The sequence below is a fragment of the Mustela erminea genome, chromosome 18 (assembly GCF_009829155.1).
Source record: "Mustela erminea isolate mMusErm1 chromosome 18, mMusErm1.Pri, whole genome shotgun sequence".
In the NCBI taxonomy this organism is placed as follows: Eukaryota; Metazoa; Chordata; class Mammalia; order Carnivora; family Mustelidae; genus Mustela; species Mustela erminea.
In genome coordinates this window covers 46,702,701-46,725,061 of record NC_045631.1, presented here as the reverse complement: position 1 = coordinate 46,725,061, position 22,361 = coordinate 46,702,701, and the positions used below count along the sequence as shown (strand labels likewise).

Below are 22,361 nucleotides of genomic sequence, written 5' to 3'. Positions count from 1 at the left end.
TGAGCTTTCATGGCTACTGTAGAAGTTAAGATAAAACTAGAAAACAAAATAACGTTGAACTTAATCTCAATGATCTATGAGATACATTTGAGATTTGTGGCTGGATAAAGTAGACATTTTTCAATCCAAGCTAATGGTTAACAGGTCAAATGAGGCCAGATGGAGATCAGAAGCAGAAAGACAGATTTTTCAACAATTTAGTATCAAGGGCCTTATAGCCACAATAGGCAAAACTTTTATGCAAAATACAAATTTGAGATTTAGTTTCCAAGTCCGAATAGGAGACAACTTGCTCAAAGAGACAGACCATGAATCAACTATAAAAGCCTGTTTGAAAGGGGAACTTCTTTATATTTCAAGTAATCACCTGGCTAACAATACCATTTCAATTTCTTATATAGCTCCCAGAACTTAGGTTGATTGGTTTATTCAAAGAGGTAGTGTTCTAAGACTATTTTAGTGTCCAGTCTGTTTCCATTTAGCTTCATGGAGAGCACAGAATGAAAAATTAAAATGTTCTTTTTATACACTTTAGAATGTGTATGCAATCTAAACATATAAATGCTAGAATTTCCCCTGCTGCCCCCAAAGGAAATGGTGGTGGCAGGGACCTTCCAGTAACTGGAGACCTTCTAGCTGATGACAACTAATACAAACTGGACAAAACATACCTTAAATATCTTTTTAAAAAGCATTAAAAACCTAACGAGATGGTGATAAATCAAAAGAACAGGAAGAGGAAAATCCAGAATGGAGATCTCACCCACTACCAATGGCCACTTTAAACAGGGGCATTTGTTAACAGGGAAGAAATGATTGCACGGCTGAGCTATGCTTCTGTCTGTCTCACAAGGTCAGGGGAACAGAACTGTGGAGTCTAGGATCTGCCAAGAGAGGGAAATCTAGTAAAGCAACCTACACTTTGGGCTGAGACCCTTAATTGTACTGGGGGGGTAAAGATAAACCAGAAGTAAACTAAGCCTTGCAATTTTGACTTACGTCATCTGATTAGCCTGGGAAACCACAAACTGAACTTGGATCAAACTGGTCTCAGGTGGCAGAAGCAAATAAAATATTCTCTGGAGGGGGGGAAAAACCCATCCTATTTTCAGGTTGTTTCTATGAATATTCTCAAATACTAAATCCAGCACACAAAAATAATTAGGGGTATACAAAGACAAAAGAACTAGAAGAAATAATAAGCAAAAGTAATAATGGTAAATGTGATGGGGTTATAGTATTAAGGTTGATCTCTTAAGGTAGTTCTTAATATAATCTTGTAAAACTGCAGTAGAAAAGAACTAGTGTCTATGGCATGATGACGGGTAGAGATGGAGGAAGGAGTGAATTGTAGAAGAGCTACAAGAATGAGTTATCTGATGATCACAGCACTGAAGATGGCAAATATTTCCCTAACACCACTAGAAGTTATTGGTTGAGGAAAGTCCCCTTAGTACTTTTCTTTTCAAAGTAACTTCACATTTCAATTGTTCAGTCACGCATATTTTCTCCTGGTACAACTAACCACGGTAGCTAATAACAAATGATCCTCTAAACCGTAGCGCATGGAAGCTAACAGAGGATCTCAATCAGGAACTCTTGATCTGAGGCCCTCTGCTACCTGCTCTTTTGGAAGTTTGTGAATCCGCTGAAATTGTTTAATAGGGAAAGAATAAAGGAGATCTGCATTCTTCTATCATCCACTGCTTCTTTGCATCTCCTAGAAAAAGAAAATAACAATTCGCAGTAACCCATAGCAGAGACTGCAAACCCAAATACCTTCAGGATACAAGCAGTTTTAATATACCTGTCATGGCTGGGTTAATGGTAGTAGGAAATGGTAACATGTATACTGAACTATGAAGTGTAGAGTCAGCAAGAGGGCATTCTAATCCGAATTTTAAAAAATGTGCTTGTCAAACAGGATTTTGATTAACTGTCCAGAAAAATTTGTCTACTATTTTACTAGTTTGGAAGTTTTGATGGTAGTCTATAAGTTTGGACATTATATAAGTTTGGAGGTTAAGATGGTGGTCTTAGTTTTCCATAGTTCTGAGAACTACCTCTCAATTTGGTCCAGAGGACAGAAAAGTAGAGAAGAATGGTTTTTGGAGATAGATGGGAAAACTAGGTCCATGTTAGGCTATCAATGACAGGTCACTGTCCATCCTCAACTGAGGAAAAAATTGCCTAAGTTGGGGCAGGTACATAAAAGTGTAAGGATCTTTAATTATAGGACCCCATCTCTTGAAAAGGGAATGTCTGAGCCTCTCCAACTTACCCTTCCCTCTCTTCCAAATTACTGCCTTCTTTAAATTAACTTACCTAGAGCCTAAGCTAAAGAATCAACTTTTAGGGAATCTCTCCAGTTACAGAGAGGAGTATTTAGATGCCTTTAGGGTATGGGATGGGAGTTAGAAAATGCAAATTCGTTAGAGTACTCCAGGTTAGTCTTTCTTATTAACTTTGGTTTGTTCAGACAAGCTTTCACATAAAACTATTTACATAATGCAACAAATATTAATGTTTCATTATTTTTTTGAAACTCCAGACAATATGCAAAATTTTGTATGTAGGTTCAATTTTCTGGAGAGATTGTCCATAAATTTCATCAGCAATCATTTTGCAAGATATACATATCACACATATTGCAGCCCTTAAGCTTACACAATGTCATACAGCAACTGTATCTCATAAAAGCTGGAAAAATTTAAAAAAAAAATATGTTCCCTAAAGAACAATAAGTAAATTTAATAAATTTATCTAATCTTTAGTAGTCTTATAGTCTTTTAACTAATAACTTAGACATAAGTAAGTGGAAAAAAAGTCACCCACACATATAAACACAGAGCTGTTGGTCCTTTTGCTATTTAGAAATTAAATGTTTAAAAGATTAGGGACTCTACTTTTTGTTTTGTTTTGTTTTGTTTTAGTAGCACCAACATGGGGCCCAAACTTACAACCTGAAGATCAAGACCTGAGCTAAGATGAAGAGTCAGACACCCAACTGACCTAGCCACCAGGTTTCCTGGGACTCTGCATTTTTTTATCTCATTAGTTTGGCACTTAGCTAAGAAAACAGGCTTTCATTCTATACTGACCAAGCTTTTAATATATACACAAAATTTGGGATGTCGTTATGTAAAAATATTGCTGTCATTGTCTCTGGAAGGTGAGGTTATGGGTGTACTCATTAAATTCTTCTAGGTTTCAATAGGTATGCAATTACAAAAATCCTGGAAGGAAAAGAAGGAAGAGGGAGGAAAAGGGGAGGGAAGGCAAGCAGGAAGGGAGTAAGGGAAGGAGTAAGAGATGGAAAAAAGGAAGGAAGGGAGGGAGGAAGGGAGGAGAAAGGAAAGGAAGGAAACAGCCACTGACTTTGTGAATGAGAGGATAAAAATCTATTCGGTACATCTATATTCAGTAACTTCTATAATATTTTTTTTGCCATTGAGATAAATTAAAAAAAAAAAGAAAACAGGTTTTAAAATGTTAAATTGTCTTCTATCACAACACCCTACTTCCGATTCTCTCCCACTGAAGTAGGAATCACTGCAAAGACAGGTTATATAGAAAGTACTCACTGCTGGCAACACTTAGAGGAGTGTTTCCTTGCCTACATAATTGCCCCCAATGTACAAAAAGTAGTATGTGCACAATGATGTATGGTGATGACTATTTGGCTGGGATAAAAAGCAGTATTTGACAAGCTCAAGAACCAGAAATGCTTCACTGAAATTTCTAAGACTGATGTTTCTCACTGAGTGTTCCTTTGGGCTTTAAACTGAGGTTTCTGACGTCTGCTTTGAATAGACATATGTTTGAGATACAAGTGATGGTAAAGAAGCGTTACTGCTGTAATGCAGTATTCTCCATTTTATTTCCCGCTTGGCCTGGATTTCCTCATCCATTCACAATTTATTCTAATGTAGAAAGCTAGGTATATATATACCGGTTACAGTAAGGAAAGTATTATCCTCAAAACTCACGTTTGTCTAAATAACAAATTTACTCTCTGTTGACGTCCAAATCTGGAATCTATTCTAGAAACTGCACACTAAAATAACATGATATAATCACGCAGGCTTAAAGAGAAAAGTACCATTCTAGGAAGAATTATTTCACTGTACTGTAATAGTCAGTACAGAATGGGAAAGACCTACAGGTAATTATATGAAAAACAGCAGGGGAGGGGCTGCTCAGTCAGTGGAGCACCGACTGGCTGGCTCAGTTGGTGGAGCATGTGACTCTTGATCTCTGGGTTGTGAGTTCGAGCCTCACACTGGGGGGTTGAGATTACTTAATTTTTTTTTTTTTTTAAGTGGCAGGGGTGTTTTGAAAACAAAATGGGTAGGATAGCAGGAATTCTGGTGAACCAGCAGCTAAAACCTTTAAAGAATTAGTGGTATGGCCTCAGAGTCTAGAGAAACTTCAACAAGGAAAAGTAGTGATTATTACAGTTTGATGATGTGAAATGGAAAGCTGAAGTATTAGGGAAGAAAGTAGGGGATTGGTCTAGAATGGACTCTCCTAGTCAGCTCTTACGGAAATTTTTTTTAGTGTATACAAGAATTTAATACTCCCTTCGGTTGTTTTATTTACTTATTTTTAAAGATTTATTTATTTGAGAGAAAGAGCATGAGCATGAGCGTGGGGGCGATGGGCAAAGGGAGAGGGAGAGAGTCCTAAGCAAACTCCTCCCTGAGCATGGAGCCCTCCACAGGGCTTGATGTCATGATCCTGAGAACATCTCCTGAGTGGAAACTGATCTAGATGCTTAACTGACTGTGCCACCCAGGGGTTCCTTCAGCTGTTTAAATGTGGCACTTTCTTTTAATCTCCCTGAGTAAATTGAAAGATGAGGAGTGGGAATCCAGCAGAATCTATGTATTTGCAGTAGCTGCCTTTTCTTCAAGGACTGGCTTATCTAATGCCAAAAGATATGCTTGTAACACAAACTGTTCCTCAGATCATTTCCAAATAATCTGCTGAATGTGTGTCCATGGTATCTGACACAGCAGCTCTTAGGAGATTTTGTTTCACATACTCCTTAGTATCTGCCATCATCTCTAGATGATAGAGATGGTATTTTCCTTGTTTGCAAAATATTCCAATTTTTAGTTGTTGCTACTGTTTTATAGTTGACCATTTACCTGTCTAGTATTTGTTGAGTAATATATAGCAGTCACTGGTCTGAGTGCTAGGATTACCGGACACGTTCCACATTCATAGATCTTGTAGTTTAGCGTGGCTCATGTGGCATAAACTAACATCTCACTTCCCTGGATCACAGTTTAGGAAATCCTGTTCTAAGTAAAGATATCTGTTCTAATATAGTAAATACAATCTAAGATGGTAACAGGACATAGTAATCTTCCATAATGTGGTTTGTGCATGTCTTTTCGCATAAATACGTTTAAATACTGCCCCCCTCTTGGTAAGGAATAATGTTATACTTTGAAAAAAATTTTTTTTAAGATTTTATTTATTTATTTGACAGAGAGGCAGCGAGAGAGGGAACACAAACAGGGGAAGTGGCAGAGGGAGAAGCAGGCTTCCCACTGAGCAGGGAGCCCAATGCTAGGCTCAATCCCTGGACCCTGGGATCATGCCCTGAGCCGAAGGCAGATGCTTAACAACTGAGCCACCCAGGCACCCCTGAAAAAAGATTTTTGAATAGTAGTAGGAAAGAAGGGTATAATACAAAGGGGTGATAAGTTATCTTTGTTCTTTATTCTTCCTTTCTATGTTGACCACGAAAAACAAATCCGGAAATGCTAGCTGCAACATCAGAATCTTAATATGGCATCATGAGACAGATTTTTCCAAGCCAAAACCTCATGCAAGTGGTATAAACCACTTTATATTACTTAGTTATTTTCACTGAATATATTTTTCTATAAAGTCAAAACACATTACAGTAAACTTAAAGGTATAGTAGCATTGATTGTAATTGCTTAGCAGTACAGGTTATTAATTTGTAATCTGTAAATACTCTGTACAGATAAATCAGGGAAAGACCTATAGATAGTTATAAGAAGGACAGCAGAAGTTTCTGAATATAAAAAGGACGATACTAGGAATATATAGATTTTTTTTTCTATCGGAATGTAAGGATGAGAAAGATACATGCTTCCAGACCATGGGATGGCATATATCAAAAATACGTAGAAAAAAAACCAAGAAAAATTTGTTGCTTCATTTAAACAACTTTCCTCAAAATTCCAATTTACTCCCTTGAGTGTGTATTGGATGTAGTGACTTCCTTCTAACAAACGGAATATGGCAAAAACTAGAGGATTCCACTTTTTTAAAAAGTTCTATTTATTTAAGTAATCGCTATACCCCATGTGGGGTTCAAACTCACGACCCCAAGATCAAGAGTCACATGCTCTTCTGACTGAACCAGCCAGATGCCCGGTTACTATTGAGATTATACTACAAAAGATCGTCACTTTCATTTTGCTTGGACTCACTTTGCCTCTGCTTGCTTGCTCTCATGAAGCAAGTTTCCATGTTGTGAGGTGCCTATGGAGAAATACACATGGAAAGGAACTAAAGGTGGCCTCCGGCTAAAAAGCTAGTAAGGAACTAAGACCCTAAGTTCAACAACCCACAGGGAACCAAATCCTTCCAACAACCACATATATAAACTTGAAAGAGGATCCTTCCCCAGTTGAGTCTTGAGATGATTACAGCCCAGGCTGTCAACCTGTGACAGAAACTGTGAGATAGTTAAGGGCTACTGTTAAAGCTACTAAGCTTTATGTTAATTTGTTATATAGCAATAGATCACTAATACAGGATCTATTTTCGAGTGAAAATAAATAGAATTTAACCAACACGTCCCACAAGTCTTATAAGCGTTAATGTTACAATGCAGAACTTCTAGGTAAGGAAAAACACAAACAGAAAGACAAGGAGGATATTGAGGGACTTAAAAATAAAGGATGGCACTGGCGACTTCATACAGAATTTGTAAGTCTCGAGTTTGCTGGGTGTCAAAACACAGGTCAAGAATACCTTTCTGTCCCTTCCTTCCACCCACAGAATTTTTCATGGATATTAGGCTGCAGGAACTTATATACTGTTTAGGAAAGGAAAAAGATAAAACTACATTTATTTTCAGAAATAAATTTGCAATAATACAGACTTGTGAAACACAAGTTATAAGTCATAATAATTGATATTCCATATGCGGAGTGAAGTAAATTATGTATTATATCTTATTTAATCATCACAAACACCCTATGGAGTAGGCGATATGACTATCTTCATTTTACAAACGAGGAACCAGAGGATTAGAAACATAAAGTAATAAAAGTTACAGCTAATATGTGGCACAGCTAGAGTTGAATCCAAGCTTGTCTGATCCCAGGGCCTGAGCTATTTACCTCTGTGAAAAACTGCTTCCACTAAAAAAACCAAAACCCAGAACCCACACAACTTAGCATCATACATATACATACATTGCCTGTAAAAACAACCAATGACTACAGGATATAGGTGCAATTTTATCTTCTGCAAAGTACTCTAAAAAGGATGATAGCCTTATCCACAATATTCTTAAATAAAAGGCACTAAAGGTTCTAAAACATAATAATAATTGTAGCTAAGATTTACACAGCACTATAGGCCACATACATAACTGTTTTGATTATTTCACATAGTTTAACAAATCTTTGCAGCATTCCCATGGTGTAGGTAATATTATAATCTCCATTTGACAGATAAGGAAATTTCTTATGGTTGCCCTTTGCTCAAGATCACACAAGTAGTGACAGAACAAATGTTTGAACATAGGCACTCTGGCTTCAAGATCTGTTGTCTACACCAGTGCATTTTACTCTAAATCAGTGCATTTTCCTGCCTCAAAAATTGTAAGTTAAAACGTTTCTCAGTTAATGGAAAAACTGTTCTTTTGGATATATAATTTATGGATCTAGGCGCCACATGCGTAGGCCAAGTTTTTAGAATTTGTGATGCAAGACATCTGAGAAAAGTTAATCTAAGAGTTTGTGGGATGAGACTATTTATCTTTTAAATAATGGTAAGATGTAAATCAGGAAAACAACTAAAAATTATCAAAATGAAACATTTTATTCAACAAAGCATCTGTTCACTAAAATAACTTTCTGACATGTTTAAGAATTTACCAGTGGCTAAGGAAGTATGGGCAAGAAAAGTTATTCATATTCATATTCTAGTTCTTTGGCATGCTTTTTTTCATTACCAGTAACCAGGCTGTGTCTCTCATTACTTAAAATACACTGAAATATGTTCAGTTTATCTCTCTGCTTCTGAGCTCTCCTTTCTAAACTGACTTTCACATTGTGATTACAGCAGCACTGTTTTTCAGCTATTCCCTTCAATCCATTTACCAGTCCGCCCACTGTCCATATATATGTGTGTGTGTATTTTGTTGTTGTTGTTGTTCTAATAGCTATACCACTAACAGCCTTTGTTTCATTTCAATCTTTACAAGAGTATTTCTTTTCTCTTTTATTTGGGGTGGTTAAGTATGTGTCACAGACTGCTCTGGGAGCCTCTTATAGAAAGCAGCACACATTGGGCACCTGGGAGGCACTCAGTTAAGTGTCTGCCTTGGCTCAGGTTATGATCCCTGGGTCCTGGGATCAAGTCCTGCATTGGGCTCCCTGCTCAGTGGGGAGCCTGATTCTCCCTCTGCCCCTCCCCTCCCTTGTGCTCACACACACACGCTCTCTTGCAAAAATAAATAAAATCTTAAAAAAAAGGAAGAAGCACACATGCACATTACAGAATGTTTGTGTATAATAAGGAGTTTAGAGCACCTTTAAAGCCCACCAATTTAAGTCGGGTTAGAAACCCTGCTTTACACTTGTTGTGTTTACAACACAGTAGACGTAGGGCATACAAACACAACATAGCAGAAGATGTGAATTACAAGAAAAGGCTCCTGGGATCTACATGCCAATCAAAAATTATATAGAGGGTTTTAAAGTATAATTTTAAGTATAAAACTCACAGCAGAACAAATGAAGCACGTCTAAATAATGAAGATAACATCTGATAATGTTTTGAGGGAAAAAAAAATATAAAGAAAAAGATGAGAAGACAAATTATCCTTTTCTTTTAAGTAGAATGACCACAACTATACAGGAATTGGGAAAAGAGGTTCAAAAAATTACTTTTTATAAAACATTTATCTACAGTGGCTTGTGTTTGTCCACAGAATGTACAATGCTGATAAGAAGTCCAGAGGAAAAATGCTTTATGAATTCAAAAAAACATATATAAATATGAATATGTACCAAATAACTATCATAAAACTCTCTTCCATTCTTGAGTTTCAAATACATCTTAATCTTGTTGTCATCTTAAATAACACTGTCCTTTAAAGGACAGTGCCATTTTAAAAGAGATTTAAAAGATCTATTATAAAAAGATTAATCTCAAATTTCTCTGAAAATAATCGGTGTGGATGAAAGCCTGACTATTTTCAGAATACCAGTCTGGACTTTGGCCCTTAACCTTGCATGTGTAGTCAAAAGTCCTATAAAACTGTTCAGTTGGCTTGTGTCAAGATTCGTTTCTACAGTTGAGATGATAATTACAACATCCAATACAAAAACTGAAGAAACAAAGGTATTTAAATAAAGAATATCACCATCCTTTAGTGACATCTGATGACTACAAGATTCAGTAAACAGTCATTGTAGAAATTTTAGAAAAGGAACAAAATGTAACGGTGATGATGAACAACAGTAACAGGAAAGGTGCTCTTATTATTTTGCCTGAAGTAAGCATTTGGCATATATGTTACTACTTTTTTTGCAGTTTATGTGTATGTATTATGTAGTATATATATAAAAACACATGGCATTTATGTTATTTTACTTAATCTTAACAACCCTATGAGATAAACCTATCAAAAAAGACCCATTTTAATCAAAGCTTGCAAATAATTCAAGGTTATGAAAGTTAACACATTGTTACAACTAGTAGGTGACAGAGTCAGAAATTAAACCCAGATCTAACTCTAGAACTTGAGCTCTCATTCACTAATATATGCTGCCCAAGAATGAAATTAAAACCACCTGTAACCCCACCAACCATCCACAACCACTGCTAACACTAATCCCACTCTCTCTTGACTTAACTAATCCCAACTCTCTTTCTCTTTAGGCAACCAATGTTTTCCCTGAGAATCTATATATTTATACATATGTTATATAATGTTAAATTAATTATATATTTATTTATATGCTAAATTACAGAAATAAGATCATGGTATATGCCATGTTGCTGTGACAGGAAACTGAGGCACACCAGAGACATTATATCACACGTTTAGGATCACAAGACTAGTAGGGGGAAAATCAGAACTGAAACACAGAATATTTAAGTAAAAATGACTCTCGGGGAATGTGGATGGCTCAGTCAGTTAAGTGTCTGACTCTTGATTTTTGGCTCAGATCATGATCTCAGGGTTGCAAGATTGAACCTTGAGCTGGACTCTGTGCTGGCTGTGGGGCCTGCTTAAGATTCTCCCCTCCCGCTCTAAAATAAATAAATAATTAAAAAGTAAAACAAGTAAAATAAAAATGACCCTAAACCTTTACATCTTCCCACTCCCTGATAATTAAGAAGATGCTTTAACACCCTGCAGTATACTTCAAGGTATATAGTATAATATATACCTTGTATAATAGTAGTAACAATATAATAGTATTATATATAATAGTAACTATAATAGTAACTATTATAGTAACAAAATCAGCTAACATTTATAAGTATTTACTATGAATCAAGTTTCTGCTAAGTGCTTTATATTAATTTGATTTAAGATTATTCCCATTTTTACAGATGAGGAAACTGAAGCTCAGAAAGGTTAAGTGACTTGCCTAAAACCACACAGCTAATAAAAAATGCCATAAGCAGGAAAGTCAGAGTATAGGATGAATCTGTTCTCTTACCTTGGGATTGCTTTTATTGAAATCCCTGATATCAGTTGGTTACCCAAAAAACAGATTACAGCCCAGTCTCATAAGTAAAAACTGAATTTTCTGCTTCTTAATTAAAGGAGAGTTAAGGGGTGTTTATGGAATTTAACGGTACCAGAATTCCTGGATTACACTGTGTCTACCTCAGGAGTTCAACAATAAATTCTGCTTGTGATTTATACAAATCACTTAAATTCTCTAGGTCTTAATTTCCCCACTGTAAGACAATTATCAAACACAATTCACTTAACATCCCCTATGCTCTAGTAGGTCAGTTATGCAACATCATCAATCATGTCCGATGGTTTTAAGCACAGAACCCAAAAACACTGTTCACTTATGTTTTTCTTACATTTTCTGCATACAACAAATCTGATTTGAGGAATGGTTAAATGTAAGTTAGGTATTTTAGAATCTAATGCTATGTAGACTGCATCCCGTAATTTGTTGACAAATATTCTGGATCAATGACTGTATCTCATTATAGCTTTCCACAGACTTTGCAGACCAGATATCAGTGACTTGCTCTGATTTGATCTACAATTTCCTTTTACACGTAGGACAATACTGAAAACTAGACATAGGTACACAGATACCAGGAACAAAAGGACCAACCAAAAAAAGGATATGTCTGTTTCTTAGACACAAAAGCTTTATTCTTCCAGCCTAAGGTTACAGGCATCAAAAGGTTTAAGTTCAGACAATACAGAAACAACATCCGCAGAAGAGCAGAATAACTTTCCGGAATTGTTCACTGGACTGCTTGTAAGCAGCCTGCAGCAGTCCTGTAACCCAGCTGTTCTGACTTCGTCAGAAAAACAAATTCTCAACCTAACCCAGGTTTACTGAATCAGAAATTCTGAGGGTGGGCCCCGCAATCTGCAACAAGTCTTTCTGGTAATTCTGAAGCATGCCAAAATCTGAAAGCCACTGCTCGAATCTTTGGTTTATGACTGTTTTCTCTGTGAGATACACATACTATTTTCCTAAATTCATATGTGATAACGAATAAAGCAGGTGGACAAGAAGAGAAACAGCCTGAACTGAGTTATCATATATAAGCATATGATAAAACACGATCTCTGTTCTTTTAGTATAACCTATGTAAGAGAAATTCAAAAGGAACGGATGGTTTGTTTGCTTTCTGAGTACACTGAGTTCATCTGTTTATTAAGTTTTGGTACTATGTAGAAGATAACAGCTTCAACCTTCACGTCACTAATCTTATCTCAGTAGAAACTTATTTTTGGAGAGTTTAATAACTTCATTATAAACAAGTAAAACACTAAGTTTCTGTGCATTAAGTCTGTTCAGATAAGAAAAGGAGAGACTGAGGAGCATGGCAATTAACATTCTGGCAACATATTTTAGTTTTTTCCTGGCTTTCTGGAAGTTTCAACTGACGTTTAGTTTGGTTCGATTCCAATTCAGCAAAGATTCATATTTGTGGGAAATATACATAAAAAATAACATGGATAAGATTTTTCAGAGGGATTCAGCACTGGCATTCCAACAAACAGCAGCTACCTCGGTTCTTGAAGATAACAATGACTAGATTAGATTAAAGATGTCAGATGGACAATTAGGAAGTAAAAGATTGTCTTCCTGAGAGCCATTCTGACTTGCAAATCTGGAAGAGAAAAGCCCTCCAACACAAGTTTCTTTCCCAAAACTTAATGCAATAATTAGGGCATTTATTTGTTTTACTTCATTATACCAAAATTTTTATGAAGAAATGCAAAGCACACTATGCCACTGCCCAAGAAGTGTGACAGTACCTCAAAACATGAAAAAGATTCCTCTAACCATGTGCTATGGTGCCATTTAAAGAGTTATTTTGTTCCTTTCAGACACAGAAAAGCTGGTTCCTGATACATAATTGTGACTGACTTAAAACAGGCATCTCCCAACGGTGGATGAAACCTGGGATTCTGCATCCTGTAAGTAAAACCCCCAAGGTCCTTCAATATTTAAAACTGATCCATCCAATCAATGTCTCTGATTAGGTTTAGTCCAAGTTTTCGCCTATTAACCTTCCCCCCGCTTAAATATGTATTATTTGGTTTCAGAGCCACATTATCCTGATGTTTCAGATTATTGCTATCTTCCCTAGAACTAAAAATCATTTTATTCTGCTGACCCCTAATGCTGTAAATATGTAGTAGTTTCATTCTATGGTTTGACATCAATTTTAATGAGCAGAAATAAAAACAAAAGACCTAAAACCAAGTCTTCTAAGGCCCTCTGCTAAAGCTCTGATCTGTATACTCAAGTAGATCTTTGAACATTTCTGACACAGCTCTATAGACTCACTGTAGAATGAGTGTAAAGGATGTTGCCAGGCAACTCATCTCAGTTCGCAAGAATCTAAGCATTGATAATGATTCTGTCTCAGCTTGGCTCCCACAAGAGAAGGGTTTTAGTGAACTCCCACATGTGCTCACAGGCCATTCATGAAGAAGAGGTATTTCTAAAAGTGAATGTCCAGGAGCCCAAATTGGGAACCTATAAGGCTTCTTTTCTAGTAATTTAAGTTTAATGTTTCCAACATCACAACTATTTTCTATAACTGTCCAGAAATCCAATGGGAGTTAGAAAAAGTAGGTCATATATAAAGGGCTAGTGTTGAATAAACATTTTTATTCATATCTTTAATATTCTTATTTGCACATGGCCAAAGCAAAATTTCTTCAACTATCTCAAATAACAAAAATCACCCTGAAAAATACTGATCTACCAAAATTATTTTAATTCTTTTGAAGATTATCCTGGAAATGGTTTTCAATACTTACTCATTATTACATCAATAGTCAAAAAGGATATTCAGTAAAAAACTATGCTCTAATAAGGAAAATATGCCATCAGTTGCAAAAGGGATTATGGGTATGCTTTTATGAACAGGATACATGCAAAACACTGCCCTTCTGGATAGGCCTGATCCAAACCTCCCTCTGTCAAAGCAGACACTTTGCATGCACGCTTACCAGGGCAGTACGCATCCACGTCCAGTTTCTGAGCTGAAGCGAGGGTTGGTGAGCCAAGCTCGGATTCTGGAATTCGTGGGCTCTCAACAAACTTTGCCTTCCTCAGAGGGGCTAAGGACAAAAAAAAAGAGACAGAGAGAGAGAGGGAGAGGGAAAAAGGAGAGAGAGAAAAACAGAGAAAGACAGAGAGAGAAGAAGACAGAAAGGAGGGAAGAAAGAAAAAGGAACGAGAAACGGGGAAGAAGAAGGGAAAGAGAGAAACATAGAGGGGTCATGAGTAAGGGGAACAGCAGGCAACAGATGGAAGCACTTAAATGAACGACACACTCTGTCAGACTCAGATCAGGTTACCCTATTTTTTTGTGCCAGAAAAAAAATGAACTGCATTCTTCATAGAGGAGATGGGTCTTGTTAAAAAGTCACTGCAAACTGGAAAAGCTAAAATCTAATATTCAAAACTATGAGCCTGAGTTGCAACTGTCTATCACCTTTCGCTACTTTCTCTCTTTAGAAAGCAATGAGCTATTTTGTCTTCCTTTGCCAGTAAATAAAGGTATGGACTGAGGAAAGTATACGGCTAAGTTTTAAAATTCTGTTTATAACAACTGTAATCAAAGGTTTTCTTTAACCAGAAATAACTGCTATAACACTCAGTTGTGATAAATACCATAACTAGGATTAATCTACCTAGCTTATAAGGAAATCAATCACCTGACGGCTCAGCTTTTAAGGTAAGAAGTCAAAACTGCTAGTGGACTAAGATGCCAGTCTGACACAGGATGCTAAAGGTAAAGAGAGGTGATTTAGTTGCACATATATTCAGGAGTTCTATGGATTAGTCATATCCCATGCCATGGAATCCATTCATTCTTGTAAGGAATGAAATAGAAAGTATAATTCATGAATTTAAAGTTCTATTTATCAAAGGCTTGTATGAATTCTATGTATTGATTTTTAGGGAGAAGAGTTAAGGAACACTATTGATAAACATTTAAGTAATCCATGTAATACATTAAAAATTAACATTAGGAAGATCACTTTCGTACTTTCAAATTGTTTCATTAAATAAATGACAACAGGGTGAAAGTGCTTAGCATAACACTGGTTCAAAGGTATCGTTTGAATCTGAAATTGAGTTGTATGCATTATATATTTGTGTCATAACTATAGGTGTCCAAGACATGGGAGTGTTTAAGATCACATTGCTTTTTTCAAAATTTCTGCGTGTTCTTCAAAATCCTCATCCATTATTGATCCACAGGGGATTCTAAGTTATTCCTAAAAGACCCTGTAAAAAGTAATATAAAATGTGGTCATTATAATGGCCAGAAATCTTGATTTTCTCTGGAGGATAAAAATAATAAAGTATTAAAAAATATAGAAGTACTTTTGAAATGTGCCAGTACTCAAAGCCTACAGGCAACTAAATCACATTTTAAATCTTAAGATAAGTATGTATATTTTAAGTGTATGTTAAAAAACAAAATAAATCCTGTTTCTGTCTCCATAGCAACAAAGGTGCTAACAGTATGGTTCTCCGCCAAAAGTAAGCTTTGGAATAGCAGAACTCTCACCTCTGCTAAAACTGTAATAATTGAGCCTATTTTTAAAAGTCACTATCATAAAGATCTCAAGTGATTTATATGCAGATCTGCAGGCTACTAATAACGAATATTAGAGTCTCTTTCATTATAACCTCACCAACCAATTCAAAAATAATGAAACATTTTATTTATCCAGTATTGCTCTGTATAGAAATGATTATAATTTAATTCTTAAAGCTATTAAGTCCTTTACTAGAATTTTTAAATTTTCTTTATCATGGCAGAGAAAAACTATTTTACCTCCTGAGTTCTGACAAAGACAGCACTGGTCCCTGTTCAAGGGATTCCATACATCTAAAAATCTTAATAACAATTTTTATAATGAAAGCTACACTAGTGGGCTAGTAGTCAGAAATCAGCAACTTAGGGTAGATACGTAAGGAAGAAATTGAAGGACAGCAGGAGAAACTGAGGGGGGTGGTATGAGGAGTGTATAAGACTTGTGAGATGGAGTCAAGGGGATAAGTCAGGATCCCGGAGATCTGTAAACTCAATACCATGCACACATCTCGATTTTCCCTTCTCAGGAATTCCAACTGAGGTTATCTTTCCAGCTCACAGTGGACGTTTGATTCTTTTTTTTTTCTACCTTCATCTCTAACCTCATTCATGGGATACTGTACATGTCTAATAACGGCTTTATCTTTTAAGGCAGATTATAATGTTCCTCTCATACAAATTACAGAAAACTAGTGCTGTCTCTAAGTCCAAACAGGGGGTAAAATCGCAGATATGAAAGGTTGTCTGATAGTCTTAATACTGCTTGGTGGAGAACATAAGAGGTCATTTTGGAAGCTAGGACATGATATTTTGCTTGGAAGCCTAGAATACTAATATACTTCATTGTTTAAAAAAAAAAAGAAAGAAAGAAAAAGGCCACAGAAGATGATTCAGCTGGGTACAAGAATTCTGTGTCAAAAGGGTTTAACAGACCGTTTTTTAGCAAGTGGATAAAGTGAGATGGGCAGGAGGATTCTAACACCAAACAGCGTATTTTACTGTGATATAACATAGTAGTAGAGTAGTGAAAGGTTGGACAGCCGAGGAATGAAAGTCTGGGCCCTGAAACCAGAAAGCTTAAGTTAGATTCCATCTCTTCCACTTTTCCCAAGCTGAGAATATTTCTCTAAGTTTCTGATCAGTTATTCGGACTTAATAACATTACCCATTCCATGGGGGGAATTGTAAGGATTACACTGATTAAAATAAAATGCTCCGAACCGTGTCTAGCACATAAGTCCTCCATAAATACTAGCTGTTTTTCTCACTGTTTTGATCTCATCACTACTATCACAGATGCAGCGTGATCTGTAGAGTCTGAATTGTGTATGGTTGGAAGGAAGAAAACAAGGATGTCTAAGATGTCACGGGAGAATGACAAGAAAAGTGATATCACCAATTTTTATTTTTAATTTAGAAGGAAATAATATTGAGGAAAACATGTTATAACTTAGAAGGTAGTAGGTTACCCAAATCAAAATGGTCTAGACAAGGAGAAATACTGTCATTGTCAAATATTATAAAGAAAGAAAATTAAATAGTTGAAAATTAAATAATTGATTCGACCCCTGGTTCTCAAAATGTGGTGCCTGAACCTGCAGCACAGCATTATCCAGGAATTTGTTAAAAATGGAAATGATCAGACTCCTCAGATCAGCTGAATCAGAAACTGTGGGAGGTGGAGCCCAGCAATCCTCGTGTAGCAAGCCCTCCAATGATTCTATGCATGCTAAAGTTTGTGAATACTGGATTAGAAAAAGATATCTGTAAATACGTCATCATAACAGATCAGGAAGGGGACTTTCCTAAGAAAGCAATATAACTGTTGTGTTATTTTTTTTTAAAGATTTTATTATTTATTCATGAGAGAGAGAGAGAAAGAAGCAGAGGCGGAGGGAGAAGGCTCCCAGTGGAACAGGGAGCCCAATGTGGGACTCGATCCCACAAGACCTGACCTGAAGGAAGATGCTTAACCAACTGAGCCACTCAGGTGCCCATGTTGTGTTTTTTAAAAAAGAGTCCTGAGTTATAACTATCCATCATTTGGGGCCTATTTTGAAGAGAGAGCAATATTCTCTGTACTCACTTGGGGAGGAGACTAAATAAATTTCCTTGGGGAGGAAATAAGAACAATCAGATCCATCACACAGCAACATGAATGGTGAATGAGAAAATCTGCCTCTGCAAACTGGAATCTTATAGATAACGCTGAAGCACACCTAATCCAAGCAAGAATCAAGGCACTAAAATAAGGATTTTAAATAACTACTAAGGTATCTGTCTTTGATAAAGGTTTCAGAGCACATGGGAATTTTTAGGAGTGAACTGCCATGGGACCCAGATAATTATGGGAGACAGGTATGAGGGCAGACCAAACCAAAGCAAGAATCAGAAAAAGAGAACTGAAGGATACATTTAAGATGAGAACACCATAAAGTACCAAGAAACTCTCTTCACAGAGTTGGTTTTATGATAAAAAGCTTATTCAGTAAGATTAATCTAAGACAAAGTCATTGTCAAACATGAAAGCAGGGCAAAATGATTTTAGCTATAGGTGAGAATAAGAAATATAAGGCATCCAAGTCAGAGCGGAGTAAGTAAAATTATCTCCATTTGTAGATGACGTTCTGTAAATGTAGAAAATCTTAAATGAAAGTGAAGATTCTATAATAAAACTGTTAGAATAAACAAACTGAGTAAAGGTGCAAGATATAAAATCCATACACAAAAGGTTACTAATGATGAGCTATCCCAGAATGAAATAAAGAAAACAATTCAATTTAAAATAGCAACAGGGGTGCCTGGGTGGCTCAGCAGGTTAAAATCTCTGCCTCCGGCTTGGGTTGTCGTCTCAAGGTCCTGGGATCGAGTCCCACATCAGGCTCTCTGCTCAACGGGGAGCCTCCTTCCCCTTTTCTCTCTGCCTGCCTCTCTGCCTACTTGTGATCTCTCTCTGTCAAAATAAATAAATAAAATTAAAAAAAAAAAAACCCAACAACAAAAAGAATACTTAGGAGTAAACTTCATTAAGGAGGCGAAAAACTTGTACACTGAAAAACTACAAACCGTTGCTGAAATTAAAGACACATATAAATGAAAGATATTCCTTGTTCACAGATTTGAAGACTTAATATTGTCAAAATGGCAATACTTCCCAAAGGGACCTATGGATTCAATGCAATCTTAATAAAAATCCCAATGACATTTTTTTACAGAAATAGAAAAATCCATCCTAAAATTCATATAGAATCTCAAGGAACCCTGAAGAGCCAAACCAATCACAGAAAGAACGAAGTTGGAGGTCTTACACTTCATGATTTTAAAAACTTAACATAAAGCTTTCTACAAAGTAATCAAAACAGTATGGTACTCTGTCATAAAGACAGATATATAGACCAGCTGAACAGAGATTCCAGAAATAAACCCCATGGTTTAAGGATTTTACGAAGGTACCAAGACCATTTTATGGGGAAAGGCCAATCTTTTCAACAAATGGGTCTGGGGAAACTGGATATCTATATGCAGAAGGAGAAGCTGGATACCTATCTAATACCATATACAAAAATTAACTCAAAATGGATCAAAGACCTATATGTAAGAATTAATATTCTAAAACTCTGAGAGGAAAACACAGGAGAAAAAGATATTAACTGGAGAACTATTAAAAGAAGTTGGAGAAAAATGGTGGAAAGAGACAACTGTATTTTAAAAAGTTTTTAACTGAGCTTATTAGGCAGAATCTTACATGAATATTCATAACGTTTTTGCTCCTAAACATTTATTAAAAAATAAACCTTTGCGTACCATGAATTTCCTGGAGTGGAAGAGTGGGGGAAAGTGTAGAGGAGAGATATTTATGACATTCTCTATTTCGTCCTCCTTAACCCCCAGTCTATGGTGGGTTTAAAATCTAGAAATTCTAACCTATCCAAATTCCTAATTAACTACTGTTCATGATTGTGCTTAAATGATATAAGCAACACCCTGAAGGAAGGGGAATGCCAAGGAGCTGTCACTGTTTGGTACTGCACCTTCCCCAAAACAGAGGATGAAAAACGACAAAGTTAAAAAAAAAAAAGTGACAGATAAAGAAAAAATAGAATCTGACAACTTGGAATAGACTGGATGTAAGTGAAAAGTAGATGAAGAAAAAGAACTATAATTCACATAGTTCCTTGGGTTTTTTGCAAGGAAAATGTATCTTAATAAAAGAAAAAAAATAAAACCCCCAGATACAATGCAGAAAGAGGAAATTAGAAATTGACATGACAATCTATATCAAATAAAAGCAAATCTACTGTAGAAATAATCTGACTCTTTATAATGAAAAATAAAACTTTACTGATCTAAAACCAACTATAAAATTAATACATAGCTGGAGAGTATTATTCCAGCTCTCTCTTCTTCTGTCCATGAAAGTATAATAAATGAAATATGTTTTATACACTTTTCTTTTTCCTGCATTTTCCTCAAATACCATGCACTATCCTCTTTAGTCTCCCCACTCTCTGACTCTACTTTACAAATAAAAATTGTTCCATGTTGTTTTACATCCATATTATGCCATGAAGTATCAAGTAATTGGAACATATTTATTTTAAATCTGAATAAAGATATATTAGTGTAGCTAGAGATACAATGCACATATTCTTGACAACTATAACAGACACCTGATTTCTCTGAAAGCTGTGCAAATACAAGTAAAATACAAAATGTGTGCAGTGTGGCCAAGTAAAGTTAACTTTGCTTACAAATATAAATATCAGTTAGTTTATGGCCTCTAGATGTCCATGACAGGCTCACATATCTCTATCTTGACTGATTATAATGAACAGCCAAAATAGGATTCATTTTACTTGAGTAAAAAAGCAACCTTACATAATTTCACCATTTATCCAACTTATCCAAGGATATCACCAACTATATCCATTTAACAAAAAAGAAAGAAAAGAAAGTTAGTTATTCAGTATCAACTTACGGCATTATGGTCCCAGTGAAAGGAAGGGGCTCACTTGAACATCACAAAGACTAGAGAAGCTAGCCAAATGTGGGGAAAATATTCTTTCTGACTTTCAATATGTTAAAATTTAGCAATTTGGAGAAAAATAAGTTTTTTAAGAAACTATCTACCACATAAAGAGTTTAATACTAACATCCTAACAATGAAAACAAAACAAAAAACTCTAAAGTAACAACATCCAAATAACTGAAATGCCATTAATAATTTTAAATTTGTATATAATTCAGTAAAGGAGAGAACTACTTATTATCAGTGACAAAGCACACTGCTACACAGAGATAACCAAAAGAAATGGAATTTGAGAATACACATTAGTGTCTTTACTCATTCACAACTAATAACTTCAAGAATAATGGATTATCACAAATATATTCATAAAGTTAGGTTAAGATCTCAGGGCTAAATGCTTTACTTGTACTTTCTTACTAGAAGTTCTAGATGTGAGGTAGAAAGTTTATATGTAGACAACATATTACTGAAAACTAATATAATTATAATCTAATTACTTTCTATGTAAACAAAAACAGAGCCATCAGGATACATTATAGGGATTATCATAATCATTTGAGTAGTATTAAAATTTCCTGAAAATGTAGATTTGATGCTAAATGAAATTTTCACACATAAAGAGTGCTACTTTTAAAATGAGAATTGTTGGGGCACCTGGATGGCTCAGCGGGTTAAAGCCTCTGCCTTCAGCTCAGGTCATGATCCCAGAGTCCTGGGATCAAGCCCCACACTGGGCTTTCTGCTCCATAGGGAGTCTGCTTCCTCCTTTCTACCTGCCTCTCTGCCGACTTGTGATCTCTGCCTGTCAAATAAATAAATAAAATCTTAAAAAAAAAAATGAGAATTGTTTTGTTAGAAAACTGAATGCAACTATTTGTAAACCAACCATAAGATACATGAGAGAGCTGTTCCACTCAATTCAGTAAAATGTTACTGTGTTCTGCCATGTACAGCGCTCAGGGTTAGATAGTTCACGGGATTCAAACAGGATTAGGACAGTTTGTGGCCTGAAGGAACTCAGGGATGGAAATGAGCCAGAGTAAGAACAGCCATGATATAAAGCAGAGAAAGCTAAGTGCCACAAAACGATACGAAGCACAAGTCACAGGGTGTAATGAAGAGAAAAATCTACTTCAGAGTACCTCCCAACTCAGTAAAAAGTTTAATAACCATTCAGTTTCTATTAAAATCAAAATTACAAGGTTATTTCTGAAAGCTAATTGGAGAGAATTACTAAGTTTTTCTAGTTTACTTTTTTTTTTTTTTTTTTAAGTTTCAAAGCAGGGGTGCATGGATGGCTCAGTCGTTAAGCGTCTGCCTTCAGCTTGGGTCATGTTCCCGGTGTCCTGGGATAGAGCCCCGCATGGAGCTAGCTCCCTGCTTGGTGGGAAGCCTGCTTCTCCCTCTCCCACTACCCCTGCTTGTGTTCTCTCTCTCGCTGTGTCTCTCTCTGTTAAATAATTTTAAAAAATCTTTAAAAAAAAATAAAGTTTTAAAGCAGAGTTTTATGGTTTATCACATCTAAAATGCTACTGGAGAAATAGTGTATGTTTTTAAAAAGTTGAAAAAGAGCAAACTAAAATTAAAAGCAAGCAGGAAAAGGAAACAATAAAGATTATAGCAGAAAGAAAGAAAACAGTAATTAAAATAGAGAATAATATTGTAATCAAAAATCTTTGAAAAGATGAACAAAACTGAAAACACATTAAATTAAACTGATCAAGGAAAATAGCAAAGAAGCAAATTATCAAAATTAGGA

At 35.8% G+C, this 22,361-nt stretch overlaps 1 protein-coding gene across 10 annotated transcripts in view; it reads right to left on the bottom strand.

Annotated features, from left to right (window-relative positions):
* TANC2 (tetratricopeptide repeat, ankyrin repeat and coiled-coil containing 2) overlaps positions 1-22,361 on the bottom strand; it is a 365,737-nt gene that overhangs the window by 168,617 nt on the left and 174,759 nt on the right. For 6 of the 10 annotated variants that reach the window (XM_032321490.1, XM_032321491.1, XM_032321493.1 and 3 more), the window contains one exon: positions 13,970-14,080. The exons of the other annotated variants lie outside the window; for them this stretch is intronic. In XM_032321490.1, the coding sequence (XP_032177381.1) occupies positions 13,970-14,080 (111 nt within the window). The remainder of the gene's footprint in view (positions 1-13,969; positions 14,081-22,361) is intronic. 10 annotated transcript variants of the gene reach the window in all.